The following is a 26,642-nucleotide window of genomic DNA, read 5'->3' as shown; positions in this document are numbered from 1 at the left end:
TTACAGCATATGTTAACAATTCACAATCTACGAGTGATTTGCCGTCAAACGCGTCACTTTCACGTATCACTTTTACCGCATCGTAAACATCAGTGATATTGTTGCGTTGTAAAACGCTAACAAATTGTTTAAACTTTTCATTAACAATATATGTATTCTGACACAGCCAGAAATGCATATGATCGATACAGTCTTCAAAATCGAATAAATGCACCAATGTTTGCGGATGCATATACAAAGAATTATTAGATAATGTTAATTTAACAATCTTGGATTCAGTTAATGTAATCATTTGGATAGATAGATCGCAGATCCATAATAGCTTACTTTCAGTCGATTGTACATGTAGTTCAATATCAGCATGTTTCTGCATCAATGAGTGCCAGGTAATGATAGGCAATACTATTTGATTGCCTCGGTTATCACCAACAAGTAATTTCACATATGACATAGCTCCGACGCTTATTCCAATCTCCAAGTATTTGTATGATGTCGGGGTTAGAGCATACCTTCTTCCCAAAATACGACCCGCGCGACGAGACTCGGATGAAATGCTACAAAATTTTAGAAAAATGTTATTAAAAATATAATATTAATATAAATATTAAAAATATTATTTAAAACTAATATAAATAATAAAAATATTATTTAAAAAAATAAAACTTACTCTTTCTTTGGCAGAGTGTCCGCAATCGGGACGTAATAATTCATGTTGCTTCCTTTAGCGGAGACCACAAATGATTGACACGATACTAAATTATTTTAAGTATTAAAACACAATTTAGCACTACACACTGCAATGTAGAGGGGTTATTGTTCACAATTTAGCACTACAAATTGCAATGTGGAGGGGGTGATTGTTGATACAGCAAGCTTTTTTCTCCAAGCGCCTATATACAGCTGCTAATTAATAATTACATCATCCCCAAAGATTTTAGCTGAATTTTCCATACGCCGAGGTACGACAACATTTTCTAATGAAATCACACCTGAATATTCTAAATGTACGTGACAAATTATCAAAAAGTAACTCGCAGTTGCATGTAATTTGAAACTACAAATTATCCATGCGCTGACAAATCTTACTAAAATGTTTAAAGTGTGCGTGACAAACCGCAAAATTGTCAAGGTTAAATGACAACTATATGTAATTTGAAACTTCAAATCTTTCGAGCGCCGATATATGGCTGCTAATATTCGAAATATGACAAATCTTTGAGATGACATCGCCCATAGGTGACAATCCAATGAAATATGACAAATCACGAAATGCAGCTGCATGTAATTTGAAACTGCAAAATTTTCAAGCGCCAATGTGCAGCTGCTAATATTTGAAATACAGCAAAAAAATTATTTTCGACATGACGTTATCGTTAGATAACAAATCGCGAAATGCGTGATAGAAACTTCTATGAATCGCGATATAAAATCGCTGCAAAGAGATGCATCCCCATTATTTTCGAGTCGTGCATCTTGTTCGGTCTGAAAAACATGGCGGAGCAAATTGTGGGGGAGCAATCCACTCGGGTAAATTCAGTGGAGGAGTACATTGCGTGGGAGGCGCAATGTGACGAATGCATCGAGTTGTTGGAAGAACAAAGTCGAATTAAACGACCACGATTATCGATCGGAAATCGACAATCGCTGATTGCTCGAATCGCGCGACTCGAAGGACTGAAAAATGTGTTGCGCAGACGTTTCGTACACGCGGGTGCAGGATGCAGTTCGCGAGAAAATGGATTGATTTGGCGAGAGATTGATACGGCATTCGAAGGTCGTATCTGGACTGGTGCGGTTATAAATTATAATCACATCGAACCTCGTCAATTTTTGGAAGACGCGAGCGACATTGTGCTCAAGCACGTGCGAGTCGTTATGCAAAAACACAGCAATGTCACAGTATATACAGTAGCGCAACTCCCTGTCGGCACCTTTGATGTCAGTGTTGGCCAAAACGGAGTGCGCATGCGCGAAATAAGGGAGTTGATCGTAACACCATCTAAACTTCTCTCTCGCTTACTCTCTCATTTTTCATCTCTTTCTTTCATTGATACAGACATATGGGTTCGAAGAGACGCTGTTAGTGCTAATAGCGTCGATAGAATGACGTTGTTAGAACTCAAAATAATATATTTTAAAGATATACAGAGACAAATTGTTAATAATATATTAAAAAAGCAAAAAAAATATAAAAATTAAAAAATACAAAAGATAATTGTAATATATGTAAAAATAGAACAAAAGATAATTATAATATATAATATAAAATAATAGGAACAAGAAAGAGAAAATTATAAATTATTTTTAAAATATTAAATGTAATGTTAAATGTATGTATATATATTAAATGTAGTGTTAAAATTATAATTAATCATAATTGTTAGAAAAATCACAATTATATATAATTATATTAAATTTATTTATTATATTAATTTTATTAATATACAATTGTATACAATATTGCAATATACACAGATAAGTATATTACATATTATTCTGTTGAAGATAAAGACTTACTTTAAAATTGTAATACTTCTAAAATAAAATAACATTTATTAATATTATATTATATATAATTTGATATAAATGAATACAGAGATTTATCTAATATAAGAATTAATACAAGAATTTAAATGATAATATTAGTAGCACTATTAAATAATAGTAAATTAAATCTAATTACATCTAATTATATCTAATTATATTTATAATAATTTGCAAGTGGACTTACATTTATTATAAATTATGTATATTAGTAAATATTCTCTTCTTTTCTCAACTCCTTTACTTATTTGTACCTCAGCTACTCGATCCACCTCAGTACAAACAAGAAAAAGTAAGAGAATAGAAAAGAATTTTTAAAATTACAATAAATTATAATAAAGATACATAATAGAATAATATTACTTTTTCATAATATATAACTATTTAATTTTGTAAATTTGTAATTAATAAATTTTGGTTGCTTACTTTAATGCTGCTATGCTATTCAAGATCACGATGGACATGTGAATCTAAATTTAAAAAAAATAAAATAAATAAGAGCAAATATAACATATATTAATATAAATAATTCTATACACACAACACTCACATGCATAAATACATATATACATGCACATTATATATATATATATATATATATATATATATATATATATATATATATAATAGTAACAATATGAAATACACAATATAAAACACACATAATAAATTCTCTTAATAAATAAATACATATTTTTCTATAAATATCCAAATAAATAAGACATAAGAAAGAAATTTAAAAATGTTATAAATCCATCACCATAAAAGAACGCAAAATATAATATTACAATAAAATATAATATTAGAAAACAAACAAGAACAAAACATGCAATAAAAAAAGTTACAAAGAAAATCACACTGAATAGAACACATTAGTACATTTCAATTAATCACATAAGATAAATCACACACAGTTGTAAAACGCACAGATTGTATTATTAGTAAAACATGCATAAATAAATTATTAAATGTTTATAAAAATAAGACTGTATTGAAAGCATAACATCACAAAAACTTCATAAATGTAAAATATTTAAAAGTTTCCTATTTTTTCTTGAAATTCCTTTACACGTTTTATTGTGTTGTGGTAACGTGTAATAAATACGCGTGCGTAGAAATAGTTTTATGAGAAAAATTGTAGGAAAATTTAGACACGGTGATTCAAAAGTTATATTTTGTGCGAGTTTAAGTAAATAAGCACCAATACCTTTCTGGAAACAATTACTTTCAAAATTTTTCACAAATATTTCTTCTACTTGATGAATATAAAAACAAAAATTATTACTAGGTATGTTGAGATTACCAAAAAGACTTGTTTCATTTTCGTAGGCTCGAAAAGAACAATATAAAGTGGAATCATCTAAAACAGCCTTATTTTCGTTTACATATTGTATATATGCATCGCACGAATGTATTTGTGTACATTTTTTAATTAAATAGCCGCATACATATTTAAATGCATTTTCTTCTGGCAGATCCATCGAACGATAATCATGTATGGGAATATCTAAAATAATTTTATGCGTCGATGATGGAACAAATTCTTCAAATTTCCGATACAGATTCTACATTTTTATATGATGCTTTGAATATATTAAGCATTTCATCTTTATCTTCTGCACAATTTTGTGAATCTGAATGTTTAAAATATTTTAAACTAAAAAGTTTTTTAAAAGCACGTGAAAATTGTATTGGTGTTGGATTCAAAGAATTGCCACCTTGTTGTCGAACAGAGCCAAAGAAATTTTCAACGCAATCTTGATTTAGTCGACGCGTTTGAAGATAAAAAAAATTATAATTTTTTAATATTTCCCAAAGTTCTATTACACTTTTAATTGTGATCTGCCAGCATTCAAAGCATTTAACTTTTACAACAGAACCGTCTTCTTTCATAACTTTTATAGATTTTAATAAATGTAACATATTTTTTAAAAATTCTAATTGTTTTTTGGTTGCCGTGAAAACTTTTGCATATTCTTTAGGCGTAACTATAGATGAGAAATTTAAAATATCAAATAATTTATCAAAATTATCGATTAAATCTATAGTGCCAATAGCTTCACTTGCAAGAAAACCGGAAGATATTTGTGTGCACATACCCGCAGCAACACGATTACTAAATATTTGGACAGCATACTTAACTTTCATTCTCATAAAATTATTCGGCTGAATATGACAATTGGATAATTTAGGAGCAGTTTTTATCCATTGTTTGCTGTCTCTTTTATAAAATTCTACATGTGCCCATGAAGCTATTTTATTATTAAATTGAAAATTATGTTGTAATAAATTATTTCGTGTTGCTTTAATTAAATGTGGAGTATGAAACATATAAACTATCTTATCTTGCTCAACTAAAAATGTAGAATTTTGTGTAGAAATACCTAACACGCGAGATAGCACCATGAAATTAGACCCCATATCTGTTATCAATGCATGCACTCTAGCACCACAATTTTTTAACTTAATTATAATATTAAAAATTAAATTTTTTAAAATTTTATTATTACATGCAGTTTCAATAAAGCAATAACAAACGAGGATTTTCCAGTTACCTGCAATGCTACGCGCCATTATAACTAAAGCACTTTTTGCAGGGACAAATGATTTATTAATACCCGTATTTTCAAAACTATTATTTCATCCGATGATACATTATAAAATAAATGAGCTTTTAAACTCATTTCGTCTGCACACAATACAATGGCGTTCTATTAATGGCAGCGAATTTAATTTTATAGTGAGAGCATCAAAAATTTTATCATTAATACCGGGCACAATATTCCACGTACTTGTAAATAATTGCAACGAACGTACGGAAGGCAAAGCAAATGATTCTTTTAATTGCCTATAATTTCGTGGACTTGAAAAATATAAAGTTAGTGCAAATTTCTTAAATTCGGGATCATATCTTGTACCTCGTTTGCTTTTGATTTGTTGATCAATTTGCGCAGATAATAATTTAGCAAAATTTGTAGGTAATAACTTACTGCCTAACTTCCGTAAAGTGTCATATTCGTCCTCTTCTTTCCTTGAATCTCTTATGTTTTTTCTTTTTCTCCATTCGAAGTCTTCTTACTGTTTCTCGCAGTGTTTTGTTTTGCGCCTTTAATTTCATAATCTTCATGCGCAATTTTCTTTTTCGAGGACTTTCTGCTTGGTTGGATGTTAATGTACTGGATGTGCTTCTATAATATTCCCAAATATATTAGAAATTAAGAACAATAAAAAAAAAAAAAAATCAACTAATAATAATAAATAATAATTATAGTTATATATGTAATTATTAATTGATTTTTGATATATGATTAAATAAATAAATAAATTAATAAATAAAAAAATACATACATATATATATATATATGTAAATATATAATTAAAGATAACAGTAAAATATCTAAAAATAGCAAATGCATGAAATAGTTGTTATATAGTGTATATTTATTTTCAAAGAAAATTTAATTACATGTAATTTAAAAAATTGTGAATAAAATAAATAATTATTACATTTATATAATTTCCTAATTAATAATAAAAATTGTAAATTTACATTAAAAAAATATATAACTTCTTATTATTAAATTGGAAATTACATAATTGTGATAATTATTTATTTCATTTATAGCTTTTTAATTAAAACTTCTTTAAAATAAATATATAACTATTTTATGCTTTTGCCATTTGCATGTATTTTATTGTAATCTTTAATTATATATATATATATACAATATTGTTTATATTTATATTGTATTCTATAATAAGACCTTATTTTACAATTAATTTCTTACAAATAAGTGTATAATAGATATATATATACAGATGCATCTGTACATATATTTATCTGTAAAAAATATATTGTTAAATAACGTCTAAATTGTTAAAATAAGCATATAAAAAATAAGCATATAATATATAAAAAATCATATATAAATATATATAAAACTTACTTATTTCTTTTTTCTTCTTGAACGTTTGCCTCAATTACTTGTTTATTAATTGTCTCCTCTTTTTCTTTTTCATTTTTTTCATTCTCTTTCTTTCCATTTTCCTCATTATTTTCATTTTTCTCGTAATTTTCTTGATTTTCTTCTTTTTTGTTTTGATCTTTATTGGTCAAAGGATCATCATTTATTATATTTAATTCAGCTGCTGCGTTGCTGCAAAATATATAATTATATCTTTTACATATAAAATATTATATTTTTGACACAAAATTCTGTTGTGCGTTGAAAATAAAAAAAGATAGTTTCAAGTATTTACACAGAGTATAATCTAATTTTTTAAAGTTAAAACTTACTTTTTGTTAAGCCATGAAAATTTGGTAGGTATTGCATCTGGATGAAGACGAGCTCGGATTTTATTGATTTTATACCACTTTTCTTCAAAATGTAAGTGACACAAAACACAATTTAGGTTGGCATAATGTGAACCTTTTGGTTCCAGATCCAACCTTCTGCATGCTCTCACCCATTGCAACCATCTGTATATATTATATTTTTATTAATACAAAAAGATAAAATGCATATATTATAATTAAAAATGTTAAAAAATAATTAAAGTGATAAATCATACCTGTCATGCTCCTTTGGAAATTTTAAAAAATGTCTTCTTTCCAAATTTTCTTCATTGCATCCTCTTGCTGCACAATATTTTTTTGCTTTCTCATCCATTTTGGTCTTTTATTTTCTAATATTTTGTATCCTTGATCCTTTGAAGCTTGTAATGTTGCTACTGAAACAAAGCTAAGATCAAAGTGCTTTCCTTTCAAGAAAATTGAAGATCTGTATAATATTATTATACAGATCAACTATCCTCCCTCAAGATATGCTTCTTCGACCTTTCCAAAACACCTTCACTTTCACAATTAAGCCACTATTTCACTTGTCACTCGCTTATAATTGCTTTTTTATAACAGTGATACTGCACGATTATACAATAATAAACGACATGTAAATGTCATTTATTATGCCATATACTTAGATAGGCATTTAAATAGGTATTTAAATGTGTGAGAGAGTACGAAAAACAAAAGAATAAGCAAGAGAGAAGATCAGCGTTACTGGATCAACTCCCTTATTTCGCGCATGCGCATTCCGTTTTGGCCAACACAAAATCGGGAGAGTTGTGCTACTGTATATACTGTGGCAATGTGAAAGTGAATACAGTGTTTAACGGCGAGTTTGTAGCGGGCGATAAGCGCGCCAATAAATCAATCAATACACGAAACTTTGAACTCTTTCATACATCCGATTTACGCGAGTGGTATGAGCGGCGAGTCGTCGAGCCCATCTTTGCATCGCTCGAAGAATTTCAGGAACGCGATAGCGGATGGGCATTATCGCGTATACTAAATTTGACTGTAAATATAAATAAATATAATTCTATGCACGCCGAATGTTGCATGCAATTACCGCGAAAAATAATAATGAAATGAGCAGTGGTTAACGTACAATCTCAAGACAATGCATGTTTTGCGTGGGCGGTGGCGGCTGCTCTGTATCCAGTTGAAAGACACACAAACCGACAATCATCGTACCTGCATTATACAACAGTACTGAATCTCCAAGATATTGGGTTTCCAGTCACTCTTAATCAAATTAAAAAATTCGAAAATTATAATGACATTTCAATCAAAATGTATACCATCGAGAATGAAAACATTATCCTGTTACACTTTACGGAGCAAAAGAGGGACAAGCACGTCAACCTGCTCTACGTGCAAGATGCGCGAGATATCGGACATTTCGCGTGGATCAAGAATTTATCCAGGCTCGTGGGTTCGTAACTCAGCAAACACAATGGTCAAAAATATATCTGCGATCGGTATGTATATTTAATAAAACCATCTAAAAATATTTAAAACAATGATATAAAAATTTTAAGTTTTATTTTACAGATGCATGTACTATTTTCACTCGGACGAGAAACTACAATCGCATACAGTAGACTGTGAAAAGATGAACGACTGCGCTATCCGGTTACCAAGCGATAAGGACAGATGGCTCGCATTCACCAACTACAACAGGAAGGAGAGATTACCTTTCGTCGTGTACGCCGACCTGGAGTGCGTTTTGGTGAAAAAAGAAGAAGAAAATTTTTATCAACATCACCAAGTATTTAGTATCGCTTATTATGTACATTGCTCGTACGATAATTCGTTATCCGCGTATCATTCTCGTCGCGAAGCCAATTGCGTTGCGTGGTTCGCCGACGAACTTAAAAATTTGGCACAACGTGTAGAAAATATTTTAACAATCAATGTCCCCATGGTAAATTTAACGCAAGATGAATGGAAAGAATTTCGAAGCGCGACTCAGTGTTATATATGTGAGAAACCATTCGTGGAAGATGATGATACGCGCATACGCGATCATTGTCATTTGACCAGACGGTACAGAGGTCCTGCGCATTCAAATTGTAATTTAAATTACAAAAAATCTTTTTGCATTCCAATAATATTTCACAATTTATCCGGCTATGATTCTCACTTTATAATCGATGAAATAGCCACAGCGTTCGAAGGAGAAATCGATTTACTTCCGATAACAAAAGAAAAATATATTTCATTTACAAAACATGTTAAGGGTACGAAAGACAAACCGGGAAATCACATTAAATTACGTTTCATAGATTCATATAAATTTCTCACAACAAGTCTCGACAAATTGGCATCTTTTCTGAACAAGGATAAATTCAAAATTTTACAAATGGAATTTAAAAATTTATCCGCTGAGAATTTCAATTTACTAACAAGAAAAGGTGTCTTCCCGTACGAGTACATTCACTGCGTAGATGAATTGCAAGATGCGTGTTTACCATCGCGAGAATCATTTTACAGCTCTTTGACTGGTAACACAATATCCGAGAGTGATTACGCGCACGCTGAGATTGTGTGGAAGAGATTCTCTATTCAAACGCTAGGCGAATATAGTGATTTATACCTCAAAACTGATGTCTTGTTATTAGCAGACATTTTTGAAAATTTCCGCGAGAGTTGTATCAAGAGTTATGGGCTCGACCCCGCGTATTACTATACTCTTTCCGGCTACACGTGGGACGCCATGTTAAAGCATACGAAAATTATATCTGATTACTCACAGACATTGATATGGTTATGTTTATCGAACGAGGTATACGCGGTGGTCTGAGTCAATGTTCCAACAGGTACGCGCGTGCTAATAACAAGTACATACAGTCGTATGACTCATCGAAACTATCAACGTACTTGATGTATTTCGATGTTAATAATTTATACGGATGGGCAATGTGTCAACCATTGCCCTATGCCGATTTTCAGTGGGTTGATAATATTTCCAATTTTGATGTATCATCGATCGCGCTCGATTCGTCTACAGGTTACATCCTCGAAGTCGATCTTGAGTATCCGCAGCATCTTCACGATTCGCACACTGATCTGCCGTTTTGTCCGACACACGACAAACCACCTGGCAAGCGCGAGAACAAGCTTCTCAACCTTATACGATAAGAAGCGTTACGTGATACATTACCGCAACCTGCAGCAATGTTCCCGTCACGGTCTTCCTGTTGCAAAAATTCATCGTATATTACAATTCACTCAATCTCCGTGGCTCCGTACTTATATAGAACTCAACACAAAATTTAGAACACTGGTAAAAAAATGATTTTGAAGAAAATTTGTACAAACTGATAATGCCGTGTTTGGCAAAACGATGGAAAATGTGCGCAATCGTGTAGATGTTAAATTTTTAACAAAATGGGACGGAAAGTACGGCGCAGAGGCATTGATTACAAAACCAAATTTTCATAGCAGGAGCGTTTTTTCGGAAAATCTAATCACTGTGGAATTACGTAAACTCGAGGTGAAATTCTACAAACCAATTTACATGGGTATGTGTATTCTCGATATATCCAAGACATGTTTGTACGAATTTCACCACGATTATATGGTACCAATGTATCGGGAGAGATGCAAAGTCATGTACACTGACACGGATAGTCTTATATATCACATTGAGTGCGACGATGTGTACGAGAATATGAAACGCGACATCAGCAAATTTGATACGAGCGACTATGCGATAGACAATGCGTACGGTATACCGCTCGTGAATAAAAAGGTACCGGGTCTAATGAAGGATGAAAACAACGGTACCATAATGACTGAATTTGTCGGACTTAGAGCAAAAGTATACGTTGCGCGTGGATGGTAAGAAGGATACGAAAAAGGTAAAAGGCGTCAAGAGTCATTGTCGCGAGAACGATAACGTTTGACGATTACACGCGGTGTTTGAACGAAGAGATTGAAATGACGCGTAATCAATCGTGTATAAGATTAAAATTGCACGAGGTATACACCATTCGCGAAACAAAAATTGCTCTAAGTCCGTACGACGACAAGCGGTATATCGTATTTACAACTACTGATACGTTGCCGTGGGGACATTATAAAATACCATTGTAAATAATTGTATTTATTTATTTATTGTAAATACAAATTATATATATATATATATATATATATATATATATATATATATATTCATTCATGTAAATTTATGTATATTCTTATTATGTTATATATTTATAATAAATTATTTTTATGTATCCAAGAGTTGTGCGATTTATTAAGTCCCAGCCATTTCACAAAAACTTCATCTCCTTTTTTGCGTATCACCTTTTCCATGAGATATACGTCGGGGTTAGCAACGTTATGTAGCTCGTATTCGTAGAATCCTCCGGCTACTGGATTTCCGTGCGAATCTTTGAGTAGATATGTCGCGGGATTAGTATTCTGTATTTTGACAATTTTAAACACTTCGGTCGACCAATTTGGTGTGTAACCTTTCAAAAATGGTCTTGAATTTACTCACACGTATCGAATCACCTACTTTGAATCTCGCTGGAGCAGCAATTTTTACATTGTTGTATACTGTATTTAAAAATCTATCAGCGATTGTAGGAGTGACATCGATAGGTCTCATATTGATAGTGCGATGTTTTCGCGCGTTATATTCTGCAACGAGTCGGAATAAAGCGTCGATCCACTTGTAATTACCATTTAGCGTAAACAATTTCCACATATTGTTCTTTAAAGTGCGGTTGAATCGTTCCACGATCAAGACTTTCATGATGGAATACGTTGAATAATGATTAATGTTATGTTTCTTCATGAGTTTTTGCACATTTTCATTGTAAAATTCTTTTCCTCTGTCTGTTTGAAAATTTTTCGGACATCTTCCACCATCTCGAATTAGTTTCGCAATCGTTTCAGACATTTCGTTTCCGCTCTTACTTTTGAGCGGTATGGCCCACGCATACTTGCTCAGCACATCGATAACAGTGATATTGAAACCTTTGTTGACTCGTGCATAAGGACGCATCTCAACCACGTCTGCCTGCAACAGATCATCGTATCCGCGTACTATGACGCGTCTACGCGGAAAATTTCTTCTCGCCGGAGCAATTCTTCTACGAGCTGTTGCTTTTCAGAGTTGTTTTTCTTTTCTTGCTGTTTGATCGTGGCATATTTCATAATAATGTAAAAGTTCATGTATGATTCTTTATGTATCTTTTTCTGAGTCGGATGTAGTTTGCACACGTGTCTAAAGCATTTTCTGCATTTCATGCATCATTATCTGAAGCGTTTGCGTGTGCGTTTCGAGCGCAATAATTGTTTTCTCAATTTTTTTCTGTCTATTCCTCAAAAGTTCAACACTCATTTCAACGTACCGTTTGTTAGCAGCATCGTTATCATCTTCCGGTTGCGCTATACGTCATATCTTGCGCAACCTTGCGTCAAAACCGGCGCTAGTCAGACATAGAGCATTATCTCGCACATAATTTCTTAGTAATCCGTTCCATTCATCAGTATGCCTTATTCGACGTACCGAGCGATACTCCAAATTTATTAATTGGCATTTCAATACCAAATGTTTTGACAGAATAACTAGTATCGTCAACATGTTGTTTAATTTATAATAAGACCCGCCTCGCGAAGCTCTTCGATAATTGACATGACTTCATTGCCATGGGCATTGTTACCTGCTCGACGCGAAGCTTCCAGCAGCCGCAAACGATCTACCAATTCGTTGGGATCGTTCCAATGCACGTATTCAATTTTATTCTCACTCAGTGTTATAATGTGTGGTAGATTTATACCTTTTCCAATTTTTCTTTTGATAGGAAATAATGAAGCGATTATATATTTATATTTGTATCCTTTGTTACCTAATACTGGATTACGCACATTGCTATCACGTCTATGCGCGTTTGTCGCCAATAATATACTTTTATATTTATGCATATCGTTCTCTGTATATGCAGCATCGTCGGGAATTCTCTTGAAAATTAATTCGTAGAAACCTGGCGTCCCCGCATATTTTACTCCATTGATGATTATATTATCATTCTTATCCACTTCGAAATGTTTATCGCCGAGTATCATTCCTTCGTCGGAAAATTTAACACCGTATACGTAATCTATCTCGTTATTTTCATCTTGGCTCAAAATTGCTCCGATATATCTTTGTCCGAGCGGACCAAGATGTTCTCGCAACATATTCTGACCCTCGGATGTTTGTAATTGAACCGACGTCACAATCGCTTCGGGTGTGGTCTCAAAAATTTCTTCAACGGAAGGAGACGAGATTATTTAAGGTTGTTGTACAGCTTTTATCGGAGTCGATTGTTTCATTTGCTTTGATTGATTTGGTGTAGAAGTTATCAATGAATCGTTTGATCGTTTTCGTCCCCCATTTGATTTTTTTTCATAAGTCAGTGAAATATTTGATTGTTTCTGCTTTATGCTCTCTTGTTCTTCTCTGGATATACCAAACGGCTCTACTTTCAACGCACCAGATTCTACATCGATGGTATTCTCAACAATTTGTTTTAGAGGTTCAGTGATTGGCTTAAAATGTCTCTCCAAAGCGATGTCTTCCTCAATTTTACCAGTTTTTAAAGCGTGATTTTTTTGCGAATTGATTCGCTCGTTTTTGCAATCTCTCTCACAATCTTTTTACGTTTATCATCATCATTGTTGATTATCATGATGGATATTTTGTAGACGTTGTTAGATTGATGTGTCGACAGCGACTAACCTCTCTACGGTATTGCAAATTCATCGCAATTCTTTTCTATATCGTCCATTGGTCAGCGAGCTGTTATCAATAACTACGAATCCATACTTGTGCTGCCAGCATTTCTGGCATAATGCGTGAAAATCATCGTATGACATATCAGTATTTACATGATCATTGTGCACATGTTTCAGGTTTGTACTATCCTGTTTAAATAAAATCAATAGATTCGCATTGTCACGTATAAGATGTTTGAGTATCTTGGCATACGGTTGACAAAGATAGAAATATTCGACGCTCGAGTGTCGACCCATTGCAAAGTACTCTCTTATCTTATCTTGTTTATCGCACGCCACGTCATTAAAGATAAAAATGGAATTCGGAAGCGTCTCGCTTGGAGCAACGACTTCACTATTATTAGAGAATGTGAAATAATCAATTTCGTCTATCGGTGTCAATAAATTTTCCAAATATTGATATTTCGGTTAGGTTAGGTTGTTAAAGTGATTTTGAGTATGCGTACAGGTTCTTAAAGCGAACACCGTACGGACTTTCAATTAGACTTATCAATACATTAGTCTTACCACAATTTGAAGGACCGCAAATAATACCGCGTATAGTAATTGGTAACATGTTTCCATGCTTGCGTATTTCTTTTTCAAGCATTAGTCTATTGTCAAAGTTTATAACTTTGATTATCGTCGCACAAACCGCATTTTGAGAATGAGTCATGGGAGGACCTATTTATAGATATGCACCGAATCGAAACCGCTCAGTATTGAAAATGTTTTTTCATCTGTCGGACGACAGTCATATTCTTGAGCTTACCTCTGAACAGTTGCAATATATATCAAAGATTATTTTATTGAGACAGTTTAGCCGCTACGTGGAACGACTGTGGGACAAACTTCCCGAACATATAAAGGCTGATTCTGAAGTACAACGGTATCGTACATGTTTGCGACATTATAATTTACCGTGGCAGCAAACACATATCGACGGTCCAGCATCATTTATTAAAGATTGCTACGAATGTCAGCCAGAATTATAAGAAGTAGCGGTCTATTGAAACGCGCTTCCTATCGAATTGCATATTCCTGTTATATCAGTTTTGCGGACCGGGAACTCGTTTAAAAGAATGATTGGCTAGAGGCGATCGAGGTATCAATCCATTGGACGCTGCGTGTCGTGAGCACGATATAACTTACTCGCGAAGCAACGACCTCGGCGAACGACACGTTGCGGATCGTATACTGGCTGTGAAGGCGCGGGAACGTATTACCGCGAGAGATTCGACTCTTGATGAAAGAGCGGCTGCTACGGCTGTTTGGACAGCCATGAAGGCAAAAACGAAATTTGGTATGGGAATGAAAATGAAAAAATCACCAAAAAAGAAAAAGATGTTGAAAAAACGAATACTTCCAGTAGCGAAGCATGGTGATATTTTACCGATTTTACCATTCTTGGGAGTAGTCGGTTCTTTGGCTGGTGGAGCAGCGGGAATCGCAAAGGCTGTAAACGATAGCAAGGCCACGCAACGCCAATTCGAAGAAATGCAACGTCATAATCGTGCTATGGAAGGTCGTGGACTTTATCTCGCTCCGTACAAGCGTGGACGGGGGTTCTCAACGACTGCTAAGAAAAAAAAACGTTAAAAATGCCTGCGGGTGTAATAACTAACGTACAATTGAAACAACTTGCAAAACATATGCGCATACTTTTCTTTAGAGGCGTTTTCATGCGCAATAATTTACCGATAAGCGGTGTGCGACAAAACGAGAGCTGCATTGTCAATTTGGACGACATTGAGGACCCTGGTACTCATTGGGTAGCATACGCAAAGAGGGAAGATAATGTTGTGTATTTTGACAGTTTTGGAAATTTTCGACCGCCCGAGGAATTGGTGCAATATTTTGGACAGAATGTAACAAAAATTGAATATAATCATGCGTCTTATCAAAATTATAATCAGAGTATTTGCGGACAATTGTGTCTACAATTTCTTCAAATGATTAAATTTAAAGCCTGACACTCTACTGTCGTGACTCAGTATTCGACATGTCACTGACACTTACGTTGACTGGTAAGAGTAGGGTTCTTGCCGTAAGCTACTTTCCAGCCATAGATTTGAACGATGATGATTACGAACTTGGTTTAACGGATTTTGAAATTTATCATACGATACCGAATGTGAATTCCTCGAATAATAAATTTTACTTTGACAACGACGACAAGGAAATTACGATTCCCGAAGGATCGTACAAATTGCATGGTATAAATGAATATCTAACGCATGCAATTTTACAATACGATTCCCACAACATTGTTAATAACAATGATAAGAAATATCCAATAGTGATTCGCGCTAATCATAATACGTTGAAAAGTGAAATTAAATGCAGATTTTAATAAGCCCAACAACATAGGATCGTTGTTGGGATTCTCGTGTATTGCAGTCGCGGAAATGGTACGAATCAGATGTGCCGATAAATATTATTAACGTAAACATTATTCGTATAGAATGCAGTGTGACCGCTGGTGCATATAGCAATAGTAAGCGCGTACACACGATACATGAATTTTCTCCGAGCGTACCACCGGGATATAAGATATCGGAAACACCCACGCAAATCATTTATCTACCGATCGTCGTGCAAAGCATTACTAATTTAACGATACGTGTTGTGGATCAGGAGGGTCGATTGCTCGATTTTCGAGGAGAGGAAATTACCGTACGATTGCACGTACGACGACGTCAAAAACAGTATACTTGTGTTGAATGAAACGGAGCACGCGAGAAACAATATCTTTACGAGGGACAATACTTTTGCGAGGAGGCAAGCGGTGTCTGGTTACACTAAAAAGAAGCTCAGCGCGTTGAATTGTGAATTTTTAAAGTCTTTGGGATTTGTCGTACGAAATAATTGAAAGAATGATTGGCATTTTGAACATTGGAAGCGAACCGATCTTTGACGACCGTATAGTAAAGATTGAAACTCATACGTACAATCCATACGCAAATACAACACTTGGATTTAGCGATGAGATACGGATACCTATACAGCATCAGGATTTGTACACGTTGCCGTGCGAAAGCTTCCTTTACGTCGAAGGAAAATTGACGATAAGGAAAAAGAATGAACTAATGATATTGGGAAATAATTGCGTTGCATTCATGTTTGATGAACTTCGATATGAACTCAACGGTGTGAAAATTGATCGCAACAGAAACGTTGGAATAACTTGCACGATTAAAAACTACATTTCTCTTACACACGAGAGAAGTAAAATCTTACACAACGCTGCATGGAATATAGTTGCAAATAATGGTGGCGAAGGTTACTTCAATTTTTGCGTGCCGCTCAACATGTTGCTTGGATTTTGCAAGGATTATAAGCGCGTTGTGATTAACGCTCGTCATGAATTGATTGTAATACGTTCACGCAACGACAACAATTGTCTATTTGGAGCTCAGGCTGCTGAAGCTGAGATTGAATTACACAAAATACAATGGCGTATGCCTCACGTAATATTGAACGAAATTAGTAAACTGTCCTTGCTACGAGCGTTGGAGAGTGGTAGATACTTGAACATGAGTTTCCGTTCATGGGATCTATACGAATTTCCTTTGCTACACAGTACGATCAAGCATTCGTAGACTGTGAAAACTGCCTCTCAGCTCGAGAAACCGCGATACGTAATCTTTACACTACAGACTGATGACAGAAAAAATGTCGCGTCGAAAGATATTACCAAATTCGACGACTGCAAGTTGACTAACGTTAAACTCTATCTAAACTCTGATTTTTATCCGTATGATGATTTAAATTTGGATTTTGATAAAAAGAGATACACTATCCTATTCGACATATATGCGCGTTTTCGTAAATCGGATTATTACGGATGCAATAATGATAATGTATTATTTACCATGCTAAAATTTCTAGAGTGCGGTCCTCTCACGGTCTTGACTGCTCGCGACAAAACGAGTCTGTCAAAAATGCTACCGTGGACGTAAGAATAGAATTTGAATGTAAGCTAGAAGCCCGCAAATACTACCGTATATTGCCTCATCTTGCACGATCGCATTATCGAATATAACCACACAAATGTATCCGCAAAATTACATGAATCAGGAATAATCGCCTCCAATGTTATAACATTATAACATTATAAAACTAGCAATACTCGATGATCGACATTAGTCGTCCGTCGTAGTTCTCGCCAATATCATTTCATTATAGTTGTGCCAACGTTTGTGGATCTGCAAGGATTTATCGTTGGAGGAAAGTTTATCGTGAAAGAAATTGCGATTCTGACAAAGAGCTCTGTACTCTCTCATTATATTTTTATGAATCTTACACCATTCCGTTTGCTCACGAGATCTGAGAGATCTCAAGTTGCATGGTTAATTGGAAAACATCACAATCTGCAATGGGAAGATGGAAACATTTCGTACTACAGGGCCAAACGTTTAATCACTGACGCCGTGATGTTGAAAGATGCATCTTCTCGAGTGTATGTCAAAGAACATGAAAAACAAGAATGGTTGGCAAATTTACTGGAAGACGATGAGAGAATCGGTCTTATTAGAGACATTGGATAACGACTATGATGACGTTCCTACTTTAGATAAATTAGATGCTACTCTGCGTTGCGATAGACATGTACGAAATTGTACTTTACAAAATGTATTTAAATTATTCAATTGGTGGTCGAATCATCATAAAGGTTCGATCAATCCATATTTATAATAAACTATTGTTACAATACATATATGTTATTATTATTATCTTTTTTTTATTCTCTCCTTGTAGCATGTATTATATTACAGTACGTGATGCATTTTTCTATTAGTCTGCATTTTAGCAGACAATAGACGTGGAATATTTGACATCTTTAAACGCGAAAAAATATCAAAATTCATGTCGTTTATGGTTCGCTTGATGTTGATCGACGTTCGTTTGATGTTGATCGACGTTCGTTTGATGTACGATAGTGGTTCAAACATGGTTCGATAGATGTTCCTCGCGGTTCGATAGATGTTTATTTGGTGTATGATAGTGGTTGGATCGATCTGTAGCAAGTATTATATCTCTTAGCCATGTATACATCTGTGTGGTGAATATTACATTTCATGGTGCAGCTGCATCTGGTATTATATTTCAAGTCATGATATTAAGATATTTATTTAATGTATAATAAGGTTCAAACATGTTTAGATCGATGTTGATCAATGTTTAGATCCATGTTGATCAATGTTTCAATAGATGTCTGATGCTTATTTGATTGTGTCGCTATTTAATTATAATTATCTGTATGAATACTGTGTGGAGCGACAGTCCGCGTCAGCTTTTAATTCTTTATCAGCTATAAAAAGTAAGCATTTGTTGCTAACTCTTATGTCATGCACATCCCCTACCCATTTTTTTCACCGAGACGTTACCTAGCTCTCGCTGGAGCTAGCATAAAGTATCAGACAGTGATCCAGTAAAGTGAAGTTCTTTTGTGAAGATTTTAAAATGTCGAGCATTATGTCATTTCTCGACGCTATGTTCGAGACGGGATACCGTCGCCTTCAGCTTTCTGAAGGGGTTGGCAGACGAAGTGCACTTCGCTGAGTTAAGAATTTGGCCCGCGATCTATTCCGAGCGTTGTTGGATGTACTGTTCGAGGATGTAAGTAGTTTTTATTATTATTTTTATACGCTTTTTTTATTTATAATATATTTATATTTATATTTATATTTATGCGTTTTTATCTTTTACAGTATTACCAATATCGGTACTACCACATCCCACTTGGTGATGTAAGTAATTTTTATTATTATTATTATTTTATACGCTTTTTTTTATTTATAATATATTTATACGTTTTTTTTCTTTTACAGGAATATCTATGTTACCACAACCTCATCCCGGGGTATATCAATATCGCACACATGAAAGAGGTGCGTCGCGTGCGGAAATTCCACCACGAATATGCGGAATATGAGGATTTGTGGGGCGATGGCCCCCGTGCTCGCCTCTTAGACGGGTTCTTCCCTTACCTGTACGTGGACATTTTCTGTCTCCGCAGGCTGTTCGGAGAGGAGCCCCTCGTAATGTAAGTATGCTCAAATTTTAAAGATTTTTTAAAAAATACTAATAAAAATGTTCATTTTCTTTTCTGTTACAGACGTAGCCGTTGCGAGGTCCTCCTCCACCTGGCGCCTACAGATTTTTAGTTTTTAAGTTTTATATTTTCTTTTTTATATTTTTCAATTTTATATAATTAGATTTTATATTTTATATTTTATATTTTATATCTTTTTTATATATTTTTATATTTTATATCTTTTATATTATATTTTACATTTTTATATTATATTTTATATCTTTTTATATTTTTATTTTTAAAACGCACACACATCTATATGTATACACACACTTTTATGAATAAAAATTATGTTTATGATAAATATGTGTATTGTGTTTTGCGCCTTCTTTATCTATTCCATCCTTCATCCTCATATTTAATATATATATATAATAATAATATATAAAAAATTTAATATTATAAAAAAAAAACTTAACATACAAAAATTCTCTGCGTTCTCGCGTACGCCTTAGCCTCCATCTTATCACGCTCCCGCTATCCTTTCCCCTCATCCTCCTTCTTTCTCTCTCACACTATCATTCTATTGTACTCTTCTCCTTTTCCCACCATCATGCTCTCATTGTCCTACGCTATGTACAATGCTCATAGCGCTCTCCTTATCCTATCCTATACCACGCGTCTCCGTCTACCGCGTTGCGAACGCCTATTGCGCCGTCTCTCTCTACCGCGTTGCGAACGTCTATCGCGCCGTCTCTCTCTATCCATCTCCCTACTTGCGGACTCATCGGTTACACCGCGAACCTCTCTTCCCTCTCCGCAAACCCCTCGTCTACCGGCCGCGTCGCGGACCTCTCTCCTCTCCGCTGTCCCCTCGTCTACCGACTGTGTCGCGGATCTCTCCCTCCTTTCCGCTGTCCCCTCGTCTACAAACTGCGCCGCGGACCTGCGGCTGTGTCGCGGACCTCTCCCCTTCCCCGCGTACCTCTCGTCTACAAACCGCGCTGTGAACCTACAGCTGTATCGCGGACCTCTCTCCCTCCCCGCGTACCCCTCGTCTACAAACCGCGCCGCGGACCTACAGCTGTGTCGCGGACCTCTCCCCCTCTCCGCGTACCCCTCGTCTACAAACCGCGCCGCGGACCTGCGTGACGTCATCCCCCCGCGCCCGCGGTTCCTCCCCGTCCCCGCACTCCCCTCGAGCTCCTGAGTTAGAAACCCTGCTATATCACTACTTAAGAGTAGCATCTGATAGAAGGGATGTAGCATACAATAACGCTTTGTTCAATGATACGCAGCAAAATTGGATGCAATTCAAAAGTGAAAGAAATGCAGTAGTCAAATTAATTAGAGAAAAGAAAAAATATTATGAAAATATGACAGATTGTAATAAGAATAATCCGACAAAAATGTGGAAAACTTTAAAAGAAATAATTAGAGGTGAGCCAATGCATGGAAAAGAAAGAGAAGATGTAGATTTTGAAATATTAGGAGACATAAATGAGTGCAATATAGCTGATAAATTTAATATGTATTATATTCATAGTATTATTATAATAATATTGTAAAATCTATAAATAGTGAAAACCTTACAAGTGCAGGTACGAGTGGAAGTCCGGGGAGTAAGAGAACTATTTATATTATTGAAAACAATTATAATATTATAGAAAAGTTTGAAATGATTAAAATGGAAGATTTAGAGGAAATTGTTACGGGCATGCCAAAAAAAGAGGTACGGAAGAGGAAATAACTAGTGACATACTTAAAGTAACATCTTGCGTAATAAAAGAAGAGTTTGTCGATCTGATAAATAATTCTTTGAAAGAAGGTTGTTTTCCAGAGAGTTGGAAAACATCGACAACAATACCGATACCAAAACTAGAAAAAGCTAAAAAAGCAAGTGAATATAGGCCTATTGATATGTTACCAAATTTCGAAAAAGTATTAGAATTAGTAGTAAAAAACAAATTGAAATGTACCTTGAATCTAATGATATTATAACGGAACATCAATCGGGCTTTAGAAGATCGTATTCGTGTGAAACGGCGATTCAAACTGTTATCGACGAATGGAAATTGATAGTTAGTGAGAGAAAAATGGTAGGGGTAATTTTTATGGATCTTAAACGAGTATTCGAAACAATAGATAGAGAAAGATTAATAGAGAAATTATATCAATACAAAATTAGAGGAATGGTACTAAAATAGTTAAAATCGTATTTAAATAATAGGACACAACAGGTCCGTTTCAATAATAAATGGTCAAAACTGATTGACACAGAATATGGCGTGCCACAAGGATCAGTTTTAGGGCCTTTATTATTTATTGTATATATAAATAATATAGTTAAAATCTGCCCGAAAAAATGTAATATAAAAATGTTTGCAGATGATACATTAATATATGTAAATGGAGTAAGCAGTGCGGAATTAGAGAATAAAATGAATATGGTATTTAGAATAGTAGAAAAATGGATGAATGTAAATAAATTGAAAATGAACGCAGGAAAAACTAAATACATGATAGTCAGGAGTATAAGGAAAGAACTGAAAGGAAATATTGCGTTGAAATGTTTGGATGGAACTGAGATAGCGAGTAGAAACAGTTAAATACCTGGGTATAATTATTGATGATAGACTCCGATTTAAAGACCACTGTGATTACATGTTAAAAAAAAATAGGAAAAAAAAACAAGTTTTTTAAATAGAATAAGTAAATTTATATCAATGTATATCAAGTGCATTGTATATAAATCAATTATTGCCTCACTTTGAATACTGTGCAACGTTGTTAATAGATATGGGGGAAACACAGCTGGATAAATTACAGATAGCGCAAAATCGAGCCATGAGAGTTATATTGCAATGTGATAGATATACCAAAGTGGAACACATGCTGCAAACGTTGCAGTTCATGTCTGTAAGACAGAGGCTATATTATAACGTGTGCATATTTATTTTTAAGATTTTAAAAAATATGTTATCAAATCAATTAAGAAATAGAATAGAAATAGTAGGAAATGAGAGTAAAAGACAAACACGACAAGCCGGGGACATTGCAATACAACTTCGTAGAACAAGAAGCGCGCAAAAGAGTATGTTCTACGAAAGAGTGAAAATGTATAACGCGTTACCAGCCGAAACAAAGAGTAGTGAAAAAATTGAATCATTTAAGCGTAGGTTAAAGGAATATATATATAATATAATAATGTAATTTAAATATGTAATTTTATGTTCTACAAATAGCTGAGAAAGCTAATAAAGATCAATCAATCAATCAATCCTCACGCCTTCACCTCTGGCTCTTTATCCTTTCTCTCTTCCTCTCAGTCATCCTCTTCTTCTCTCTTCCTCTCAGTCATCCTCTTCTTCTCTCTTCTCTCCTCTCCCCTCCCTCTTTCCTTCTGCTCCATCCTTTTATCTCTTGCCCTTTATCTTTTCTTTCTTCCTTTCCGCCTCCTTCCCTCTCCTTCTCTCCTTTTCCTCTCTCCTCTCACTCTTCTCCATCCTCTGTCTCCCATCTCCTTTCCTCTTCTACTCATCTCCACCTCCTCCCATCTACTCTCAATTCCCTACACGTTGCCACCACTTTTCTGCCTCTTGCTCTCTCTCTTCTCGCTGCCTCCCCGATCCTCGATCTCGTCTTCCTCTCCTCCAGCGTCAGATCCTCGTCTACTCTCACTTCCCAATTCCTTCTAATCTCCCCTTCCTTCTCTAGCATCTCTTCTCTGTCTTCCTTCTTCTCAATCTCCGTTAATATCATCCATGTTCCGTCCTCCTTTCTTCTTTCCTCTACCCACTTCATCCTTACCGTCCTACCTATTTCCCTCTTTACAATGCCTTCCACAATACTCCTCCTTTCCTTCTTATCCGAACCCTCTTCCTCTCCACATCACATTCCTCTCTCTCTTCTTTCTTCTCTCCTCTTCCTCCCTTCCCTCTTTCTCTCTTCCTTCCATCTCCTTACGTTCCCTCTCCTTTCTTACCCTTTCCGCTCTTTCCTCCATCCTCCTCCAAACATCTTCTCCCCTTTTTCTTTCTTCTCTCTCTCTCCTCCTTTTCCCTCTCTTCCACTCACTCGTCCTTTTCATCCTCTTCTGTCACCCTCCACCATGCTTCATCTTTTCTATCCTCTTCTCTTCTCTCCTTCTCTTGCCTCTCTTTCCTCTCCTTTTCTATCCCATCATCTTCTTACCCCCCCTTTTTATCTCTCCCTCCTCTTCATTGTTCCCCCCTCGTCTTTCTCCTTTTCCTTTTGCACTTCCTCTTGCCCGATCCAGTCTCCTCTTCAAGCCTCCCCCTCCTTCCTTCCCTTCCTCTCTTCTTTCTTTTTCCTCTTCCCTCTTCCTCTCCTTTTCCATCCCCTCGCCTCCTTTCTCTCCTCTATCACCTGATTCAACACTCTCTTCTATCCCTCTCTCCTTCTCCTTCTTACCGCTTCTCTCTTCCCCTCGCCACTCCACCGTTCCTCTCTGCTCTTCCTCCTCCAACGCCCCTTCACTCCTCTCGCACTCCGCTTTTCTTTCTTTACTCGCCTTCTTAATCTCCAGCTCTCCGCAAATCTTCTTCACTACCACCAACAACTCCGTCATACATTCCTTCATTTCTCCCATCTCCTTCCTTATCCCTCTCAGCTCCTCCATCTCTCTTAGCTCCTTCTTCCTCCTTTTCATTTTCTCTTTCTTTCCTCTTTTCTCACACTCTTGTCTTTCCTTTTCCTTATATGCCAATTTCCTCTCTTAACCTCTTATCACTTGTACCTTATCTCATCTATTCACTACTATCGGATCGATATATCGACCAGCCTCCTGCCGACATCGATCTATAAGCTGTCCTTTCCACGCTACACCGTTCAGTCTACTGCTTACCGCCATTTGCCGTTCGCCATCAGTACTCCGAACTCCTCTCCGCTCCGTCACACCGCTGTCTCCATACCGACGGGTCTCCGCCTTCCTCTCCTTTCACCTTTTCGCCCCCTTACCTCCACTTATCTTTCTTGTGCATCTTCCCATTTTCTTTTTCTCTTCTCTTCTGTCTCATCTCTCCCAAGTCTCTCCTGGCACCCTCACCGTCATCCTTCCATCTTCCAGTGTCCATCCCTTTCCTCTTGCTCCATTCTGCCTCTCTTTTCTTCACCTCACCGATTCTCCGACGTCATCACTCTCATCTTCTCATTCCACTTTTCTCGTCCTTATATCTCTCTTCTACATTTATCCTTCTCCTCTACTCCACTTTCCCAGACGACACTGACCCTTCACTTTCTCGCCTACCCTTCCTCTCCCCTCACAACTTTCCCTATCCTCTCAAAATCTCACAAACTCCTCAGATCTCACATTTCACCCATCCTCTCCGTCCACCATCTTTTCCCCCTCAATATTCTATAATCATATTTTATATTATATATGTTATATATAAAGCTAGGGACGATCTAACGTGTATTGGCATTATATGTTTTGTTTTTGTTAATTACACATTGATGTTCCGTATGTATATATATCAAATGATATATTCATATTCTGTTGCATTTCTTTGTTCGACCAAAATTATTGTCATGCAAAGCCATGTGCGGGAGGAATCGTCATGCAAAATGTGTGCAATAAATATAAACAAAATATTTATTTAATTATTTAAGAATTATATGTATATAACATTGTACATCTAATGTTATATACTTATTTTTATCTTTATATAATAAATACAAATAAATTTTTAAACTTTTTCTTTAATTTAATAAATGTATAGTATTATATTCTATACATCTATATAGGGTGTCCCCGAATTGGCGAATCAACTCTCGTGGGTAGATAGAGCGTGTTAAACTGAACAAAAAAATCTTATATCATTTTGCTAAATTCGCAATAATTAATAAGATATAAATTAATAAAGATCGGCCAATCCATGCCAGTATAAGCGCACGGCGCGAAGAAACCTCCCAGTTGTTACTTGATACTAGGCGCGCGGCAAGATATAAACGCAGAACGCACTGTACGTGTCTCTTTAAGTACGCCCTTTGTACGTTCTTTGTAGAGCGCTCCGCCTACTGTCTCGCCGCCCCAAGCTAAGGTGTTAGCGACCGTGTCGACGGCTGCATCACGCAGGGGGCGCCTCTCGGACACCGGGCGAAATCCGGGAGTAGACAGCCAAACCTCGGGCGAACGCGGCTCCACACCGAGTGAGACCGCTCTCCCGCGAATTCGTAGGAAAAAATATGGATAAAAATAATAATAACAAAAAAAAAAAACTTAAACAAAGTCCTCCAGAACGTGGCCTTCCTAGGAAGCGAACGACCGGAGGAAGTTTCTAATGCGGGGACGGGCACCTAACCTAACCTAATCTCTGGTACCCACTCAAAAACCCACGTTCAATATAGCGGCACCGCCAAATGACGCTATAAGATGCAGCTCCAGGGGGAAGGAAAGGTCATGGAGACCGAAACAACTCCTTCTGCAGCTGCCTCTGTTCCTGGAACAGGAAGATCGAGACAGACTGGAACGGCAAAACGCCCCAGAACGATCATGAACACTCCTAACCCCTCAAACAGGCAACCTGGGAAAAAGCCCCGGATCAACGATCAGGGGTCGTTTGCCCAGGCGGCCAAGAATATCATCAGGATCGCTGTCGTCACAGACAACTTTCCTGATGGAAAACTAGGTGACGGAGAGGCAGGTCAAAAAGCTGATCAGGAGACGCATTATTGCGCTCCAGAAAGGCACAAAGCTCTCACTTTCACCTTCCTGGATTAGGGATAGAGCACTGGTTTTCGCCTGCGCAAGCGAGGAATCAGCGGACTGGCTAAAAAGCCTCTCCGCTTATCTTAGCGTAGGGAATGCTCTCCTGCGTGTGCTGCTGGTTGGTGAGCTACCGAAGCGACATCGGATGGTAGTGCACGTGAAGGAGCCGGACCTCTCAACCAAGGAGGCCATTGAACTTCTTGATAGGCAGA

General features: G+C 35.9%; 1 protein-coding gene and 2 pseudogenes across 1 annotated transcript; 2 read left to right on the top strand and 1 right to left on the bottom strand.

Moving 5' to 3' along the window:
* Positions 1 to 1,491: 1,491 nt before the first annotated feature.
* LOC140670658 (uncharacterized) lies at positions 1,492 to 9,523 on the top strand (annotated as a pseudogene).
* Positions 9,524 to 10,349: 826 nt separating this feature from the next.
* LOC140669940 (uncharacterized) lies at positions 10,350 to 10,987 on the top strand (annotated as a pseudogene).
* A 1,506-nt stretch (positions 10,988 to 12,493) lies between these two features.
* Positions 12,494 to 13,752, bottom strand: LOC140670657 (uncharacterized). The gene is made up of 3 exons (XM_072901385.1): positions 13,713 to 13,752; positions 13,357 to 13,539; positions 12,494 to 13,152 (listed from the first exon to the last, which is right to left on the bottom strand). The coding sequence occupies exons 1-3, from the start codon at positions 13,750 to 13,752 to the stop codon at positions 12,494 to 12,496; spliced, it is 882 nt and encodes a 293-aa protein (XP_072757486.1).
* Positions 13,753 to 26,642: the final 12,890 nt, after the last annotated feature.

The sequence above is a fragment of the Anoplolepis gracilipes genome, chromosome 10, assembly GCF_047496725.1.
Source record: "Anoplolepis gracilipes chromosome 10, ASM4749672v1, whole genome shotgun sequence".
NCBI classification, from domain to species: Eukaryota; Metazoa; Arthropoda; class Insecta; order Hymenoptera; family Formicidae; genus Anoplolepis; species Anoplolepis gracilipes.
This window is presented reverse-complemented; position numbering and strand designations above follow the sequence as displayed.